Genomic DNA, 16,317 nt, shown 5'->3' with positions numbered 1-16,317 from the left:
TCCTTTTAATGTTCTTCTGAATAGCTTTTTTTGTCATCATGCAGAATCCCATCCAAGATCATGAAATTACATTCAGTTGCCTTTCTGTCTCCTTTAATCTTAATAACTCCCTGACTGTTTTTCTTTCATGACACTGACATTTTTGAGGAGTCCAGGATAGTTGTTTCAAAAAATGATCTTCGATTTATCTGCATACTTCCTCTTGGTAAGGCTTTTTGGCAGAGGAACTACACAGATGATGGTCTGACACCAAAGTGATTCTTAAAACAGTAACATCATTCACACTACTACTCCAGATGCTCACTGCCTTCTAGAGAAAGCCAAATTCCTGTCTTGCACTCAGCGTTTCTCCATCATATATTCCCACTCCCTTCACACAACACTGACCAATACACACCCTCCTCTGTCTCTATCCAAAGTATTAATATTCCCTCCACGATCCCCCAAACATAAGAGAATCACCATGATCTTTAGATATCACCCAGTCCAACTTCCCGATTTGACAAAAGAAACATTTTACTACAAGAAAGGATGGAACCAATGGAGACAATGAAAAGTATTCTTATCTAGAAAAAGAAATCCTGACTCTTCTCCTCCCTCGTATTGTGAGAAAGGACTAGGCAATGAGTATCTATTTCACTTTTATCTCCTACTTAAATGACTTGAGGCGGGGAAGAATTAAACTAAACAACTCTAAACCAAAGCCTTCTAATTGGTTGGGCAGCTGAAACTATAATGTTTACAGCTGACAGTTTCAGCTGACCAACCAACAAGTCTCTCATGTTCAAAGGTGTCCCTTTTCCTTTAAGTGATCTGGCATAAGGGATGCTTTGGCCATTGGTTAAAGAACAACCAAAAGGTTCAAAAGACTACAAGATCAAACTTAACAAGTAGGGGCATGGAATTAACCCAAACAACACATGCAGAAACAATCTGGCATTACCTTACACTGGAACTCTCCAGGCAAGAATACTGGAGTGGGTAGCCATTCCCTTCTCCAAGGGATCGTCCCAACCCAGGGATTGAACCCAGGTCTCCTGCATCACAGGCAGCTTCTTTATTCTTTACTGTCTGAGCCACCAGGGAAGCCCCACCTTACACTATATACAAAAATTGATTCAAGATGGGCCATAGAACTAAATGTAAAAGCTCAACAAGCATCTGGAAGAAAACATAGAAGAATGTCTTTGCAACTTGGGGGCTGGTGATAGTTTCTGAGGACAAAGAAAGAATAACCATATAAGAAAAATATGATAAAATCAAGTTCATCAAAATCAATACTTCTGCTCAGACTGGAAGGAAATATCTACAAAATATATCTGATCAAGAACTTATATCCAGAATATATAAAGAACTTCTATAACTCAATAATTAAAAAAGCAAGTTACGCAATTTTTTTAAAAATAGGCAGGACACCAGAACAGATACTTCACAAAGGAAGATATACAAGTGGCCAATAAGCATGATAAAAGGAGTTCAACACCCTTAGTCATCAGGGAAATGCAAATTAAAACCACAGTGAGATACTACAACACACCCACCAGAGTGGCTAAGATGAAAAAGACTGACAACATCTAATGATGGCAAGGATGTGGAGCAATCGGAACTCTCACATACTTGTGTGTGGGAGTGTGCAAAAGCACAACCACTTTGCAAAAGTGTGATTTCTTATATATCTAAATATAGACCTACTCTATAACCCAGCAGCGCCTCTCCCATGTCTTCACCCAAGAGATATGAGCATGCGGTATCCACGAAAAAACTTATAGAACAATGTTCAGAGCAGCTTTACTTATAATCGCACCGAACTAGAAACAGTCCAAGTGTCCATCGAGAAAAGGTTGAACAAACAAAACTGAGATATGTTCATACCATGTAAGAGCGTTCAGTAACGAAAAGGAACTACTGATACAACACGAATATATCTTCAAAAACAGGCTGAATAAAAGAAGCCTCAACAAAAGAACATACACCATAAAATTCCATTGACATGAAATTCTACAACAGGCTGAACTAATTTATGGTGGAAAAAAAATGGAACAGTGGTTGCCCTCGGTGATGGTGGTACAGAGACAAACTGAGAAGGAGCGCTAGAGAACTTTCTAGGATGACAGTTGTGTTCGGTACCTTGGTAGGGGATTAGGTTAAACTGCGCTTGTCAAAACTAATCAAATGGCATATTTAAGATCATCACATTTCACAATTTACCTAAAATAATCTCAGTAAACAAATACTGAACTCTAGTCAATGATACGTGTGTTTGGAAGTGAATGATGTTTGCAACTTACTTTGAAATGAGTCAAAAAATAAGATGAGTCAGTGAACAGATAGACACATGGAGAGATGGATAGATTTGCGATAAAGCAAACATAGCAAAATGTTCATCATAGAACACAGGACGGGTGGGTACATGGGTGTTCACTGTACAATTCTTTCAAATTTTTTGTACGTTGGGAAATTTTCATGTTAAAATATTGAGGATAAAAAGTCTTCAGAGACACATTCACCCTGGTACCTTTGGATTTCTTCTGCGCTATACTGAGCTTTAGGAGATGACAGTCACGTATCATGCTCACATTTTGAAAAGAAAATGGGCCATGGGACAAAAGTGTACATTAGCATAAACTTGTATCTTACAGGGACTTCCCAGCTGGCTCAGTGGTAAAGAACCCGCCTGCCAATGTAAGAGACACAAGAGACCAAGAGACAAGGGTTCGATCCCTGGGTTGGAAAGATCCCCTGGAGTAGGAAGTGGCAACCCACTCCAGTATTCTTTTTTTTTTTTTTTCACTCCAGTATTCTTATCTGGAATTTTCCATGGACAGAGGAGCCTGGCGGGCTACAGTCCACACAGTTGCAAAGAGTCAGACAGGACTGAGCATGCACTGAAGGACACACATCACATCTTGCAAAACTTGGGGTGAGGCCTGAACAGAAGTGTGAGAAGTCGAAATCCTTTTTCTCAAACACTGAGGGGCATCTGTACATATGCACACGAACTGTCTTTATCTTCCTGATATAAGCAGCAGACAAGGACCCAGAAATGAGTGTGGATGGACAGGGTCACTGAAAACCGACAATTACATAAAAACCACGAAACTTCCACAGGAGGTTGTTTTTTGTTTTGCTTGTTTGGTTGGTTGTTTTTTTTTTTTTTTTAGACTGAATGGTTCAAGAAGAAAGAAACAAGGATGGAGAAGACTGCTTCAACAATCTTGAACAACCTGACCCTGGGTGAGGAATCATCTCCAACCACCGTCAAGTTCATGCCTGCAAATGACTGACCAACACTTGAAGGCTGATTCACAATGAATTTTGAAAAAAATAGAATAAGCCACACCATGAACAGGCCCAGTTAATCATTACTCAGACAAAAAAAAAGATGATCTAGGGCACCTCTTGGCATGAAGACATGGGACCAGTGATTTATACCCTTTAAGGCTGAAAATTCGAGAAATTAAAGGATGGAAAGTTCCTGAAAGTAAATGAAATGCATTTCCTCTGTCCCACCTCTGCCCTAAGTCAGAGGGCACCTTTAAAACTCTATACCGCTCCTCTAACTCCTGGTGTATTGTGAAAACAAGGGAAACTCACTGTAGACCAGGTAAATTTTACCCAAAGTTAAGATAAAAAAAAGTCTGGTTCACTCAAGCACAACCTGACTAAGGGCCTCCTGCTTTTAGATCAGAAGATAACGGCCTCCAGGAATTCCATGGGCTGCCTGGCTGAACAGCAAGCAACACTGTCACATTAGATCCTATTTAAGATACAGATACGAGCGATAAGAAGAGTTTGAATGGAGACCTGAAGCTTTGCCTGCCTTGGGTTTTGAAGCTTATCTTTTAACCCTTCTGGTGATGGCAGCATAAGGGGAGGTTCTTCAAGCAGAGCTGAGGGTGTCAAGGTCATCAGCCTCTCCCTTGGCACCACGGGCTCTGTCCTCCTGAAAACCCAGATGAGCTGTTACCTGCGAAGCCCACTGGATTTGTGCATGCCAAGCACCGAGCAAGGCGTCGTAGAGTCCAGTGAGCTGCCGGTCCAGGGGCAGGTCGGTCTGGCACAGCTCCTGCCAGGCTGCTAAAAGCTGCACCTGTGGAGGCAGAACAAACGAGGCCTTGCTGGGTCCGCCAAGATACGCTGCCTGCTGCCCTCCTGCCCCCAAACCTCAGCAAGAGATCCACCAGTGCCCACTCTCCTGGGCAAGTAGGTACCCACGGATGACCACTGGCTTCAAAAAAGGCAGAAAAGGGACTTCCCTGGTGGTCCAGTGGTTAGGATTCCACTTTCCAATGGAGGGGATGTAGGTTCAGCCCTTGGTTGGGGAACTAAGATCCCACGTGCCACGGGGCAACTAAGCCCACGGGTCATAATGAAGACCCCACAGGCTGCAACCAAGACCCAGTGCAGCCAAATAAATAAATAATTTTTTCAAAAGGCAGAAAAAACATTTACAGTCCACCTGCTCTGTTGTGTAGAGCTTGAATCTGTCGCCCTCTAAGTGATCCTTTCTCCTTTTATCTTTCCCCTAAAGCATGCCAATGTACTCAGCATGCCCCCATTCTTCTGAATAGACCTCAGGGATGGCTGTGAAGATGTATTTTAGCTTCATGTCCTAACCCTACTGCTTAAAAGACATGTGAGCATTGGATTTGCAGGAATTAAATTAGCCCAGGAAGCTGTCAAGATTTTCAGCAAACTAATCTCAACAAACCTAGACAGCAGATAAAATTCTCAAGGTTTACTGAAAGCATAATAAACCTTATGATGAGAATCTCCCTTAAAAGACAAAAATGTGGTGGCTTAGTCGTTAAGCCGTGTCTGACTCTTGCAACCCCATGGACTGTATAGCCCACCAGGCTCCTCTGTCCATGGGATTCTCCAGGCAAGAATACTGCAGTGGGTTGCCATTTCCTTTTCCAGGGCCTCATTCCCACCCAGGAATCAAACCTGGGTCTCCTGCATTGCAGGCAGATTCTTTACCGATCGAGCTTTGAGGGAATCCCAAAACACAAAAATGGGGAAAACTAAAAACTCTTCCGTTGTAAAGGAAATCCAGCTACAAACACAAAGGCTGAAAACCAATGACTCTTTTTCCCACCTTACAATTAAATGAATCCCGAGGCTGGACCAAGGGCACCCCCTACTGGCTAATTAAAAGAAAAAGGCCAGAGAGCATGGAGGCAAACATTTTTACCTTTAAGGAAGAAACCGAGATTTGAAACCGGGACTCCGTGGCCCAGTTCTACAAGCACTCCAAGGGGCCATCACTCACAGCTTCTCACCTTGTGGCACTTGTAGTAGTATGCAAGAAGCTGGGGCATCCGGTCAATTTCACTAAAAACCTTCACAAACATTTTGGACTGATCTAAAGAAAAACAACGGAAAATGGAAAATGTGTACATACTGTTACTAAGTTTTCAGTTGCAGCCAAGATAGGATAAATGTGGATTAATTGTGAGTTACTATTCAGAAGTTTCTACCTAGACAATGAATTAACTCATGCGTTGAGATCAGAAACATGAAAAAACAAGTAAAATGAAGGGTAGAACATGTGACTCAATGAGATACCACAAGCCCTGGTTTGTTGAGAATAGTGCGTCAGTAAGCATCACTGAACTTTTCTGGTGGTCTGGTGGTTAAGAATCCATCTGCCAATGCAGAGGACATGGGTTCCATCCCTGGTCTGGGAGGATTCCACATGCCATGGGGCAACTCAGCCTCTGTACCCTAGAGTCCATGCTCTGTGACAAGAGAAGTCACTGCAATGAGAAGCCCGCACGCCACAACTAGAGAATAGCTCCCACTTGCCACAACTAGAGAAAGCCCAGGCACAGCAATGAGATCCATTGCAGTCAAACATACAGAGATAAAACAAACAAACAAACAAAAACTTGCTCATTTAAAGAAACAAACAAAAAAAGGCATCATTGATAGAGCTCAGGTTATACAACAATAAAGCAAACCTCACATGTGAATGGAAAAATGAATCAGAATCAGGGCTGGGACTGGGGGTGGGGGCTGGGCTCTCACGCTGCAGGTTGTACAAGGGCAGGATGAGCATCTCCTTCAACTGGGTGTTTTTGGCATATCACCCGCCTCACCTTGTCCTAGCCCTGACTAGAATCATAAAATGTCAGGGGCAAAAAGTTGTCTAAAATAACCATCGATCAACCACATCATCGGGGTGAGGAAACTGCAGCCCAGAGAACTTCAGTTGCCTGCAGGTCAACAGCAGGACCGCTGACGGAGGGACAGGCTGAACCATGCGCTGCTGCTGCTACTCAACCACTTCCGACCTACAAAAACAGGCATTTCATGGGACCCAAGCTGGTATTCACAGGATCTAAAAATTACTGGCATGAGCAGACCTTCTGACAGGTACCAAGAAGAAACCATGCTCTTTGCTGCCCCAGGGCCTTTGTGCTTACTGTGTCTGGGATGCTCTGCTGACACCCCTTCTGTGGGGAGGGAACAACAGAAAATGCGTACATACTGTTCCCAGGTTTTCTGTTGCAGCCAAGGGAAGAATTCAGCAGGATAAACGTGGATTAATTGTGAGCTAGTATTCAGAAGTTCCTACCCAGGCAATGAATTAACTCATGTGGTGTAGAGATCATACACATGAAAAACAAGTAAAGTTAAGGGTAGAACATGCGACTCAATTGGATGCCACAAGCCCTGGCTTGTTGAGAATACTGCATCAGTACGCAACTGACAGCATGCATGCATGCATGTGTGCTACGCTGCTTCGGTCGTGTCTGACTCTTGTGACCCTGTGGACTGTAGCCCACCAGGCTCCCCTGTCCACGGAATTCTCCAGACAAGAATACTGGAGAGGGCTGCCATGCCATCCTCCAGAGGATCTTTCCAACCCAGGGATCAAACCCACATCTCTTGTGTCCCCTGCATTGGCAGGTGGGTTCTTTACCACTAGAGCCACCCAGGAAGCCCCAGCTGACTGTAAGTATGAAGGAAAAACTGCCCGCAATCCTATCACTCCTGTTAAACACTGTCATCATTTTAGTGGACTGTCAAAAAAATATTTTTAGAAAAAAAACTGCTACAACAAGCACTGGTCTAAATATATAATCCAATGTTAAGAAATTTCTACCCAACAGAGTAGAATTTGTTATTTCTTAAAACAAATAATAAAGCAGAATTGGCCAATAGCAAATCCATTTAGCAAAAGCACTATAAAACCTTAAAAGTAACAATATGTGGGTCTTTTGCCCTTATAAAGGGGAAGCCCATGGCTCAGATGGTAAGGAGTCTGCCTGCAATGTGGGAAACCTGGGTTAGATCCCTGAGTTGGGAAGATCCCCTGGAGAAGGAAATGGCAACCCATTCCAGTATTCTTGCCTGGGAAATCCCATGGATGGAGGAGCCTGGCAGGCTACAAGTCCACAAGGTGGCAAAGAGCTGGACACGACTGAGGGACTTCACGACTTCACTTTCTTTCTTTGCCCTTATAGAGGAATCCGAGTTTTCAAGATCAATATGTTAAATAGACAAATTTGTAAAACTGAGTTTAACAAGTTCCTGATTTGGACAACAGAGAGAAAAAGAAAGCCTACTTTGGCAACCATAGGACTTCTCGGCTCTTAGCACATAACCAATTCACTTCAAAAAGACCAGTGAGCACCTGCTGGGCAGGGCCCCCTGCCAGGTCTCTTTGTGGACCTGTCATTCTGGCCACCCCACATCTACTGTCCTTCTTCCAAAAGAACCATGGTCTTCATAGCAGCTGGACTAGTTTGCATTTCCACCAACAGTGTGAGAGAAGGTTCCCTTTTTTCTGCACCCTCTCCAGCGTTTATTGTTTGTAGACTCTTTGATAGCAGCCATTCTGACTGGCGTGAGATGGTACCTCACTGTGGTTTTGATTTGCATTTCTCTGATAATGAGTGATGTTGAGCATCTTTTCATGTGTTTGTTAGCCATCTGTATGTCGTCTTTGGAGAAATGTCTGTTTAGTTCTTTGGCCCATTTTTTGATTGGGTCGTTTATTTTTCTGGAATTGAGCTACATGAGCTACTTGTACATTTTTGAGATTAAATCTTTCTCAGTTACTTCGTTTGCTACTATTTTCTCCCATTCTAAAGGCTCTTTTCAGCTTGCTTATAGTTTCCTTCATTGTGCAAAAGCTTTTAAGTTTAATTAGGTCCCATTTGTTTATTTTTGCTTTTATTTCCATTACTCTGGGAGGTGGGTCATAGAGGATCCTGCTGTGATTTATGTCAGAGAGTGTTTTGCCTATGTTTTCCTCTAGGAGTTTTACAGTTTCTGGTCTTACATTTAGATCTTCAATCCATTTTGAGTTTATTTTTGTGTATGGTGTTAGAAAATGTTCTCGTTTCATTCTTTACAAGTGGTTGACCAGTTTTCCCAGCACCACTTGTTAAAGAGATTGTCTCTTCTCCATTGTACATTCTTGCCTCCTTTGTCAAAGATAAGGTGTCCATAGGTCCATGGATTTATCTCTGGGCTTTCTATTTTGTTCCATTGATCCATATTTCTGTCTTTGTACCAGTACCATACTGTCTTGATGACTGTAGCTTTGCAGTATAGTCTGAAGTCAGGCAGGTTGAGTCCTCCAGTTCCACTCTTCTTAAGATTGCTTTGGCTATTCGAGGTTTTTTGTATTTCCATACAAATTGTGAAATTATTTGTTCTAGTTCTGTGAAAAATACCATTGGTAGCTTGATAGGGATTGCATTGAATCTATAAATTGTTTTGGGTAGTATATTCATTTTCACTATATTGATTCTTCCAATCCATGAACATGGTATATTTCTCCATCTATTTGTATCATCTTTGATTTCTTTCATCAGTGTATACTTATAGTTTTCTATATATAGGTCTTTTGTTTCTTTAGGTAGATTTATTCCTAAGTATTTTTGTTGCAATGGTAAATGAAATTGTTTCCTTAATTTCTCTTTCTGTTTTCTCATTGTTAGTGTATAGGAATGCAAGGGATTTCTGTGTGTTGATTTTACATCCTGCAACTTTACTATATTCATTGATTAGCTCTAGTAATTTTCTGGTGGTATCTTTAGGGTTTTCTATGTAGAGGATCATGTCATCTGCAAACAGTGAGAGTTTTGCTTCCTCTTTTCCAATCTGGATTCCTTTTCTTTCTTTTTCTTCTCTGATTTTTGTGGCTAAAACTTCCAAAATTATGTTGAATAGTAGTGGTGAGAGTGGGCACCCTTGTCTTATTCCTGACTTTAGAGGAAATGCTTTCAATTTTTCATCACTGAGGATAATGTTTGCTGTGGGTTTATCATCTACGGCTTTTATTATTTTGAGGTATGTTCCTTCTATGCCTGCTTTCTGGAGGGTTTTTTTTTTTTTATCATAAATGGATGTTGAATTTTGTCAAACGCTTTCTCTGCATCTATTGAGATAAACATATGGTTTTTATCTTTCAATTTCCTAATGTGTTGTATCACACTGATGATTTGCAAATATAGAAGAATCAAAGAATCCTTGCATCCCTGGGATAAAGCCCACTTGGTCATGATGTATGATATTTTTAATATATTGTTGGATTCTGTTTGCTAGAATTTTGTTGAGGATTTTATAATCTATGTTCATCAGTGATATTGGCCTGTAGTTTTCTTTTTTTGTGGCATCTTTGTCTGGTTTTGGAATTAGGATGATGGTGGCCTCATAGAATGAGTTTGGCAGTTTACCTTCCTCTGCAATTTTCTGGAAGAGTTTGAGTTGAATAGGTGTTAGCTCTTCTCTAAATTTTTGGTAGAATTCACCTGTGAAGCCATCTGGTCCTGGGCTTTTGTTTGTTGGAAGACTTTTTATTACAATTTTGATTTCCATGCTTGTGATGGGTCTGTTAAGATGTTCTATTTCTTCCTGGTTCAGTTTTGGAAGGTTATACTTTTCTAAGAATTCATCCATTTCTTCAAGTTGTCCATTTTATTGTCATATAGTTGCTGATAGTAGTCTCTTAGGAGCCTTTGCATTTCTGTGTTGTCTGTTGTGATTTCTCCATTTTCATTTCTAATTTTGTTGATTTGATTCTTCTCCCTTTTTTTCTTGATGAGTCTGGCTAAGGTTTGTCTATTTTATTTATCTTCTCAAAGAACCAGCTTTTAGTTTTGTTGATTTTTGCTATAGTCTCCTTTGTTTCTTTTTCATTTATTTCTGCCCTAATTTTTTTATTTCTTTCCTTCTATTAACTCTAGGGTTCTTCATTTCTTCTTTTTCTAATTGTTGTGTTTTCATTTTCATTTGTTTCTATGCATATTTTGACAGCCACTATGGAGAACGGTGTGGAGATTCCTTAAAAAACTGCCATAAAACCCAGCAATCCCACTGCTGGACACACACATGGAAGAAACCAGAACTGAAAGAGACACGTGCACCCCAGTGTTCATCGCAGCACTGCATACAATAGCTAGGACAAGGAAGCAACCTAGATGTCCATTGGCAGATGAACAGATAAGAAAGCTGTGGTACATATACACAATGGAATATTACTCAGCTACTAAGAAGAATGCATTTGAATCAGTTCTAATGAGGTAGATGAAACCAGAGCCTATTATACAGAGTGAAGTAAGTCAGAAAGAAAAACACTAATACAGTATATTAACACATTTATATGGAATTTAGAAAGATGGTAACGAATGACCGTATATGTGAGACAGCAAAAGAGACCAAGAGATAAAGAACAGACTTTTGGACTCTGTGGGAGAAGGTAAGGGTGGGATGATTGGAGAGAACAGCATTGAAAAATGTATATTACCATATGTTAAATAGATCACCAGTCCAGGTTCAATGCATGAGACAGGGCGCTCAGGGCTGGTGCACCTGGGATGAACCTGAGGGATGCGATGGGGAGGGAGGTGGGAGGGGGGTCAGGATGGGGACACATGTACACCCATGGAGGATTCATGCCAATGTATGGCAAAAACCACTTCAATACTGTAAAGTAATTAGCCTCCAATTAAAATAAATTAATTAATTTAAACAAAAGAACTATGGTCTTCCTCTGGGGAACCATATCCCTGCCTCCCATTCTCCTAAGATCTACATGTTTCCAGTGGAACAACTCCACGCACAGCTCTGGGATGACACCCAGGCCTGGCCAACCAGGGCCTTGAGTCCACATAATCAAAGTAACTGACTCAGAGGTGCCAAAGCTGCATGTGAAACAAGATCAAGATTAACCCTGACACCCTTTCTTGAACTGCCCAAAAGGAGGCTTAGAACTGCAATGGCCACTACACAAAGAATGTGCCTGCAAGTAAAGCCAACACATAGGAAGACATAGATAGCCAAGAAATGGCAAGAGAGAGACTCTGGGTTCTAAAGACATAGTCTGTGATCCTGAATCAAGCCAGGCCTGCAGCAAGTTTATCCCTGAACTTCTCAGTTCCATAAACCAATACAATCTCTTTTTCCTTTAAGCCACTTTGAAATAGGTTTTCATCACTTGATATCAAGAGAATCTCAAACTGATACAGGTATCATGTGAATAAGATATTCATGCAGTCCCCAAGTCTCTACCTCACATACCCAAAGTGTAATAATATATGGTCAATGGGTTACCAATTTCATATCAATAATTGACTTTTAATTATAAACAAACAGTATAAAAACCTTATGGTACCAATAGGAAGCAACCTGGGCATTGATATTAAAAAATAAAGAGTCCCCCAAAATTCATTTATTGTTGCTCCTGCAAATGATTTTGCATGTTATTTAGACATAAGAAAGTACTCTGCACATAGGATATATGTCATAATTACATGTTAAATAAAATAAATATACAGAAAAAAATGCTCTTAAATCTCTTCCTAAAACAGTTACCCCACTATATCAGTCTGCAGAACTTACCCCACCCCACCCCCGTTTCTGCCTAGGTGTAGACAGCAAGCACCACCCTTCTAGGCATGTGCTGAGAGCTGTCCTTCACTTCTCCCACTCTCTGATGCTAATTTTTCCTGGAGAAAGAGGATACCTGGTTGAATGTACAGGCAAATATAAAGAGCAGCAAGGATAATATCTAAGGCCTTCGAAACGTAGAGTAGGTAGTAACACTGAAACAAAGTCACTGTGGATAAGCTAGTTTACTTTTCATTCACAGAACTTCCAAAGCTTCTCCATTTATGCAAGCTCACTTATAACCTCAGGGCAACCGTATGAGGTAAGAAGACACTGAAATAAATAAGTTCGTCAAGATCATACAACTAGAAGGGCCCAGATATGTCCTGGCCAGGTTCCTGTGACATCATCTAACTCCTGTGACTTGCCCAGAATGACAACTGACAGAAACAAGACTTTAAATCTGAGCACCAGTAAAGAATCCTGGGATCTGCATGTCCAGAGCAGAGACAGCATGCCAAAAGGAGAGTTTCTGGGGAACAGGGGGTACTTGGAACAAAGCGTTATCCCCAAGAACCCACTTGGAAAAAACCAGGGAGTATGGAGAGCTGGAAGAATGAGAAGGGGATAAAAAGGTGATCAGAAACTTCAGGATAAACATGAAGCTGAACAGGAAAGAGAATGAAATCACAGTACCTGGGCTTGACTCAGCAAAAATTAATAATTTATAAAGTTGTGATAATATAAAAACTATTTACTGATTCAATTAAAATAAGGAGACAGGAGGATAATGGGGAAGAAAAAGAGGAGTGGTGTGAAAGTTAAATCCTTAGCTGGAACAACAGAAGTCAACAGACAATGCCTAAAATTGAAACATGAAGAAATAAACTAAGACATTTATCATGCAGAAAGATAAAGTAAAAGAGCACAGAAAAACAGCTCTAAAAGTGGTGGCCTTCCTGGATAAGGACCAGGTAGAGAAAGAGGATGTTACTTTTCCCTTTTAGACCTTGTAGTACTACTTAACTTTTCAGCACTGTAGATGATGGAAAAACATTTAACTAAATTCAAGAAAGTAGAAGTGAAAGTGTTAGTCACTCAGTTGTCTCTAACGCTTTGCAACCCTATGGAGCCTGCCAGGCTCCTCTGTCCGTGGAATTCTCCAGGCAAGAATACTAGAGTGGGTTGCCATTCCCTTCTCCAGGGGATCATCCTGACCCAGGGGTCGAAGCCAGGTTTCCGGCATTGCAGGCACATTCTTTACTGTCCGAGCCACCAGGGAAGCCCAAATTCAAGGAAAAACCCAACTAACTCATGTGTGGGTCTGGGCTTCCAAACTGTATTGACAGTTTAGTTAAATCTGCTGAGCTGCACGGCTTTTTGGAAATGATGCAGCTCTCATTCTAAGAGAGTGTTCAGGAGTTCTTTACTGGCCTCTTAGGAATTATTTATTTCCTTTAAGTTGCTATAAGGGCTACAAGTCTTGAATGAGAGGTTCCAGAGAAAGAGGAAGCAATATTCCCTGGAGGCCTCCTCTGATCAGGAGCTGCACACCTGTATTGTTTAATCCTCCCAAGAACATAGCGCGTATTCTACGCTCATTTCACTGAGCAGGAAGTGGAGGTCTCTGCTAATATGCAGCAGCCCAAAGATTTGAAACTAGGTCTGCCCATCTCCAAAGTCTATAGTCCTTCCATTCTTGCCACATTCCTCAGCAGACTAATAAATTGTCAGCAGCAATGAAATCATTCCCTCAATAGAAACTCCTTAATTTGTTCAAGGCAAACTATGCTGTCCCCACCTTCCTTTCCAGCCTCACCTTTGACCATTTCCCAATGTTCATTCCACTAAAATGCGTTTAATTGTTATTCCCAAAACAGACCCTGAATTTTCTCCTTTCTATACCATCCAAATATACATTATTCTTTCTGCCCTAAATGCTTTTCCTCACCTATCAAATCCCTATATCCCTGAGAAAATGCTCATGCTATATTGCTAAAGGGAGCAAAAAAAATACAGAATTGCCTATACTCAATGTATGTACTTTCCTTAAAAGATATATACAGACAAAGAAAAAAAACTGGAAAAAATACTAACGGTCAAAAATGTTTAAAGTAATAATAATAAAGGGAATTCCCTGGTGGTCCAGTGGTTAAGACTCTGTGCTTCCACTGCAGGAGGCGAGAGTTTGATCCCTGGTCAGGGAACTAAGATCCCACATGCCACAGGGCACAGCCAAAAAATAAATTAATTAAAAAAAACTTTTTAATTAAAAAAAAAATACTAGCAGTCATCTCTATGTGGTGAGTTCACTGGTATATCATTTTCTATTTTATACTTTTCTCCGTTTTTTTCAAAGTTTAATAACTTGCATATGTATTATTTTATAATCAGAAGCAATTCAAATTATTTTTAATTCATCTCTTTCAAGGTTCTGCGCATATACTAGCTCTTTCATAAAAGCTTCCTTGATTTTCCTTCATCCTTGGGAGGCCTAAGGCAGTTTTCACATTCCATTCCGTAATAAAATTATCTGTGTACTTGTTTTCTTCCAGCCTCACCCTCAACCAAGGTATAAAGTCCTTGAAGGACAGCAATCTTTTCATTTTTGTATTCCCTGCCATTCCTCATGTAATTAATATTTTAAACACTATTTACAAGTTAGTAATCCCTTTGAAAATTCCTACTCTGATTATATCAGATGGGAAATAAGCAAACGAACTAAACTTCTATAAATTCATATATTTAATGGTTTGAGGAATAAGAAAATTATCTGGTAAACACCAGCATTCAACAGATAGCAATGGACTCTATGGGTCTAATATCAAGTACTTTCTTATATTTTTGCCTAAGGGCAGAGGAAGTGCTAAACACAGCACTTGGTTCCAGGTCTACTGATGAAAAAACAGAGATACAGTTTCAGCAGCCTCCCATGCACGCAGCATCTCTGGCTCCTATCTGCCCCCTTCTGGTCAAAACACAGATGCCACAGCCTTAGAATAAAATTAAAAAAAAAGAATGGGGAAAAAAACCGTGAGCTAACAGGTGCAAAACCTCTTTATACCTGTTCTGTTTTCCTCCATCTCTGGTAAGTCCAATAAGCTGCTGAGAAGGAAAAGCTGTAATAGTAACCACCGTGGATATAACTCAGCTAAACTCCAGAGACCAGCCAGCAGTTCTCATTGTAATGGGCAGGACTCCATGAGTTTAAAAATGACTACGTGCTTTTTAAATGCTTATTATTTTCATAAGATCACTTAGATAAGTGAATATTCCTGCCATATGTAAAATTAGGCTCCAAAAAGCTGCTTCAATTTATGAACTGAATCCACTAGTTTATAAAATGAATGAGGCATGTATACTTGAAGATTGTGGGTATTGTGTCAGGAATGTACTAATTTATCAGATTTCCCTTTAAAAACTGTTAGATAAAGAAGCACCTTAGCCTTCTTGGGAAGATAATTGATTAAAGAGAATATTACTTTTGTGGCAGGAAAAAACCCTTCCCGATGCTCACCAAAATTAACCACCAAAGAAAAACACAGTTTCATCCATCTGTGTTGATGCCAGGAAAACATTCATACTACACACTTCAGAGAATACCCATCAGATATGCAATCATTTTGGCCAACGAGTAGGTATGCTGGGAGAAACTGGACATTAGCATGGAGCACCAGGGGCCAAGGAGGCCTGGGCAAGCAGGGGAGGGTCTGCTTCCACCCCAGCTCAGCAGTGGGACAGCCGCAGGACCCATTTCCCCCTTCTGAATCAGCATCCTGCCTACAAAGAGCAGAATCTAGAATCAAGCCTGATTCAAATTTGTGAATGAAAGCTGTCAAATACAGCTTACTCCAAAACGAAAGCCTACGATCCTGACTCACAGGGCATTCTTCAAACCTGATTCCAGTACCAAGTAGCCAATTCACACAGAAGGAAAGGGAAAAAACTTAAAATTCATGGAGCCCCAGTCCCCACTCCTACTTCTCTAATCTCCTATCAAATGGATGCATACCCCAACCACACAAGTGAGCTCCATGGTCTACAGCTGCAACAAATTCACTAGAAACATGAGTAGTAAAACTGCAGTGGCCACAGGACTGGAAAAGGTCAGTTTTCATTCCAATTCCAAAGAAAGGCAACGCCAAAGAATGCTCAAACTACAGCACAATTGCACTCATCTCACACGCTAGTAAAGTAATGCTTAAAATTCTCCAAGCCAGGCTTCAGCAATATGTGAACCGTGAACTTCCTGATGTTCAAGCTGGTTTTAGAAAAGGCAGAGGAACCAGAGATCAAATTGCAAACATCCGCTGGATCATGGAAAAAGCAAGAGAGTTCCAGAAAAACATCTATTTCTGCTTTATTGACTATGCCAAAGCCTTTGACTGTGTGGATCACAATAAACTGTGGAAAATTCTGAAAGAGATGGGAATACCAGACCACCTGACCTGCCTCTTGAGAAATTTGTAT

General features: G+C 40.8%; 1 protein-coding gene across 1 annotated transcript in view; it reads right to left on the bottom strand.

Moving 5' to 3' along the window:
* COG7 (component of oligomeric golgi complex 7) overlaps positions 1-16,317 on the bottom strand; it is a 90,157-nt gene that overhangs the window by 56,564 nt on the left and 17,276 nt on the right. Inside the window, exons 5-6 of the mRNA XM_005905320.2 lie at positions 5,283-5,365; positions 3,968-4,090 (exon numbers count right to left, since the gene is read on the bottom strand). Coding sequence (XP_005905382.1) covers positions 3,968-4,090; positions 5,283-5,365 — 206 coding nt within the window. The remainder of the gene's footprint in view (positions 1-3,967; positions 4,091-5,282; positions 5,366-16,317) is intronic.

This window comes from Bos mutus, chromosome 25 (genome assembly GCF_027580195.1).
Source record: "Bos mutus isolate GX-2022 chromosome 25, NWIPB_WYAK_1.1, whole genome shotgun sequence".
In the NCBI taxonomy this organism is placed as follows: domain Eukaryota; kingdom Metazoa; phylum Chordata; class Mammalia; order Artiodactyla; family Bovidae; genus Bos; species Bos mutus.
The sequence above is the reverse complement of the archived record's forward strand: the minus strand, read 5'-3'. Positions and strand labels throughout refer to the sequence as shown.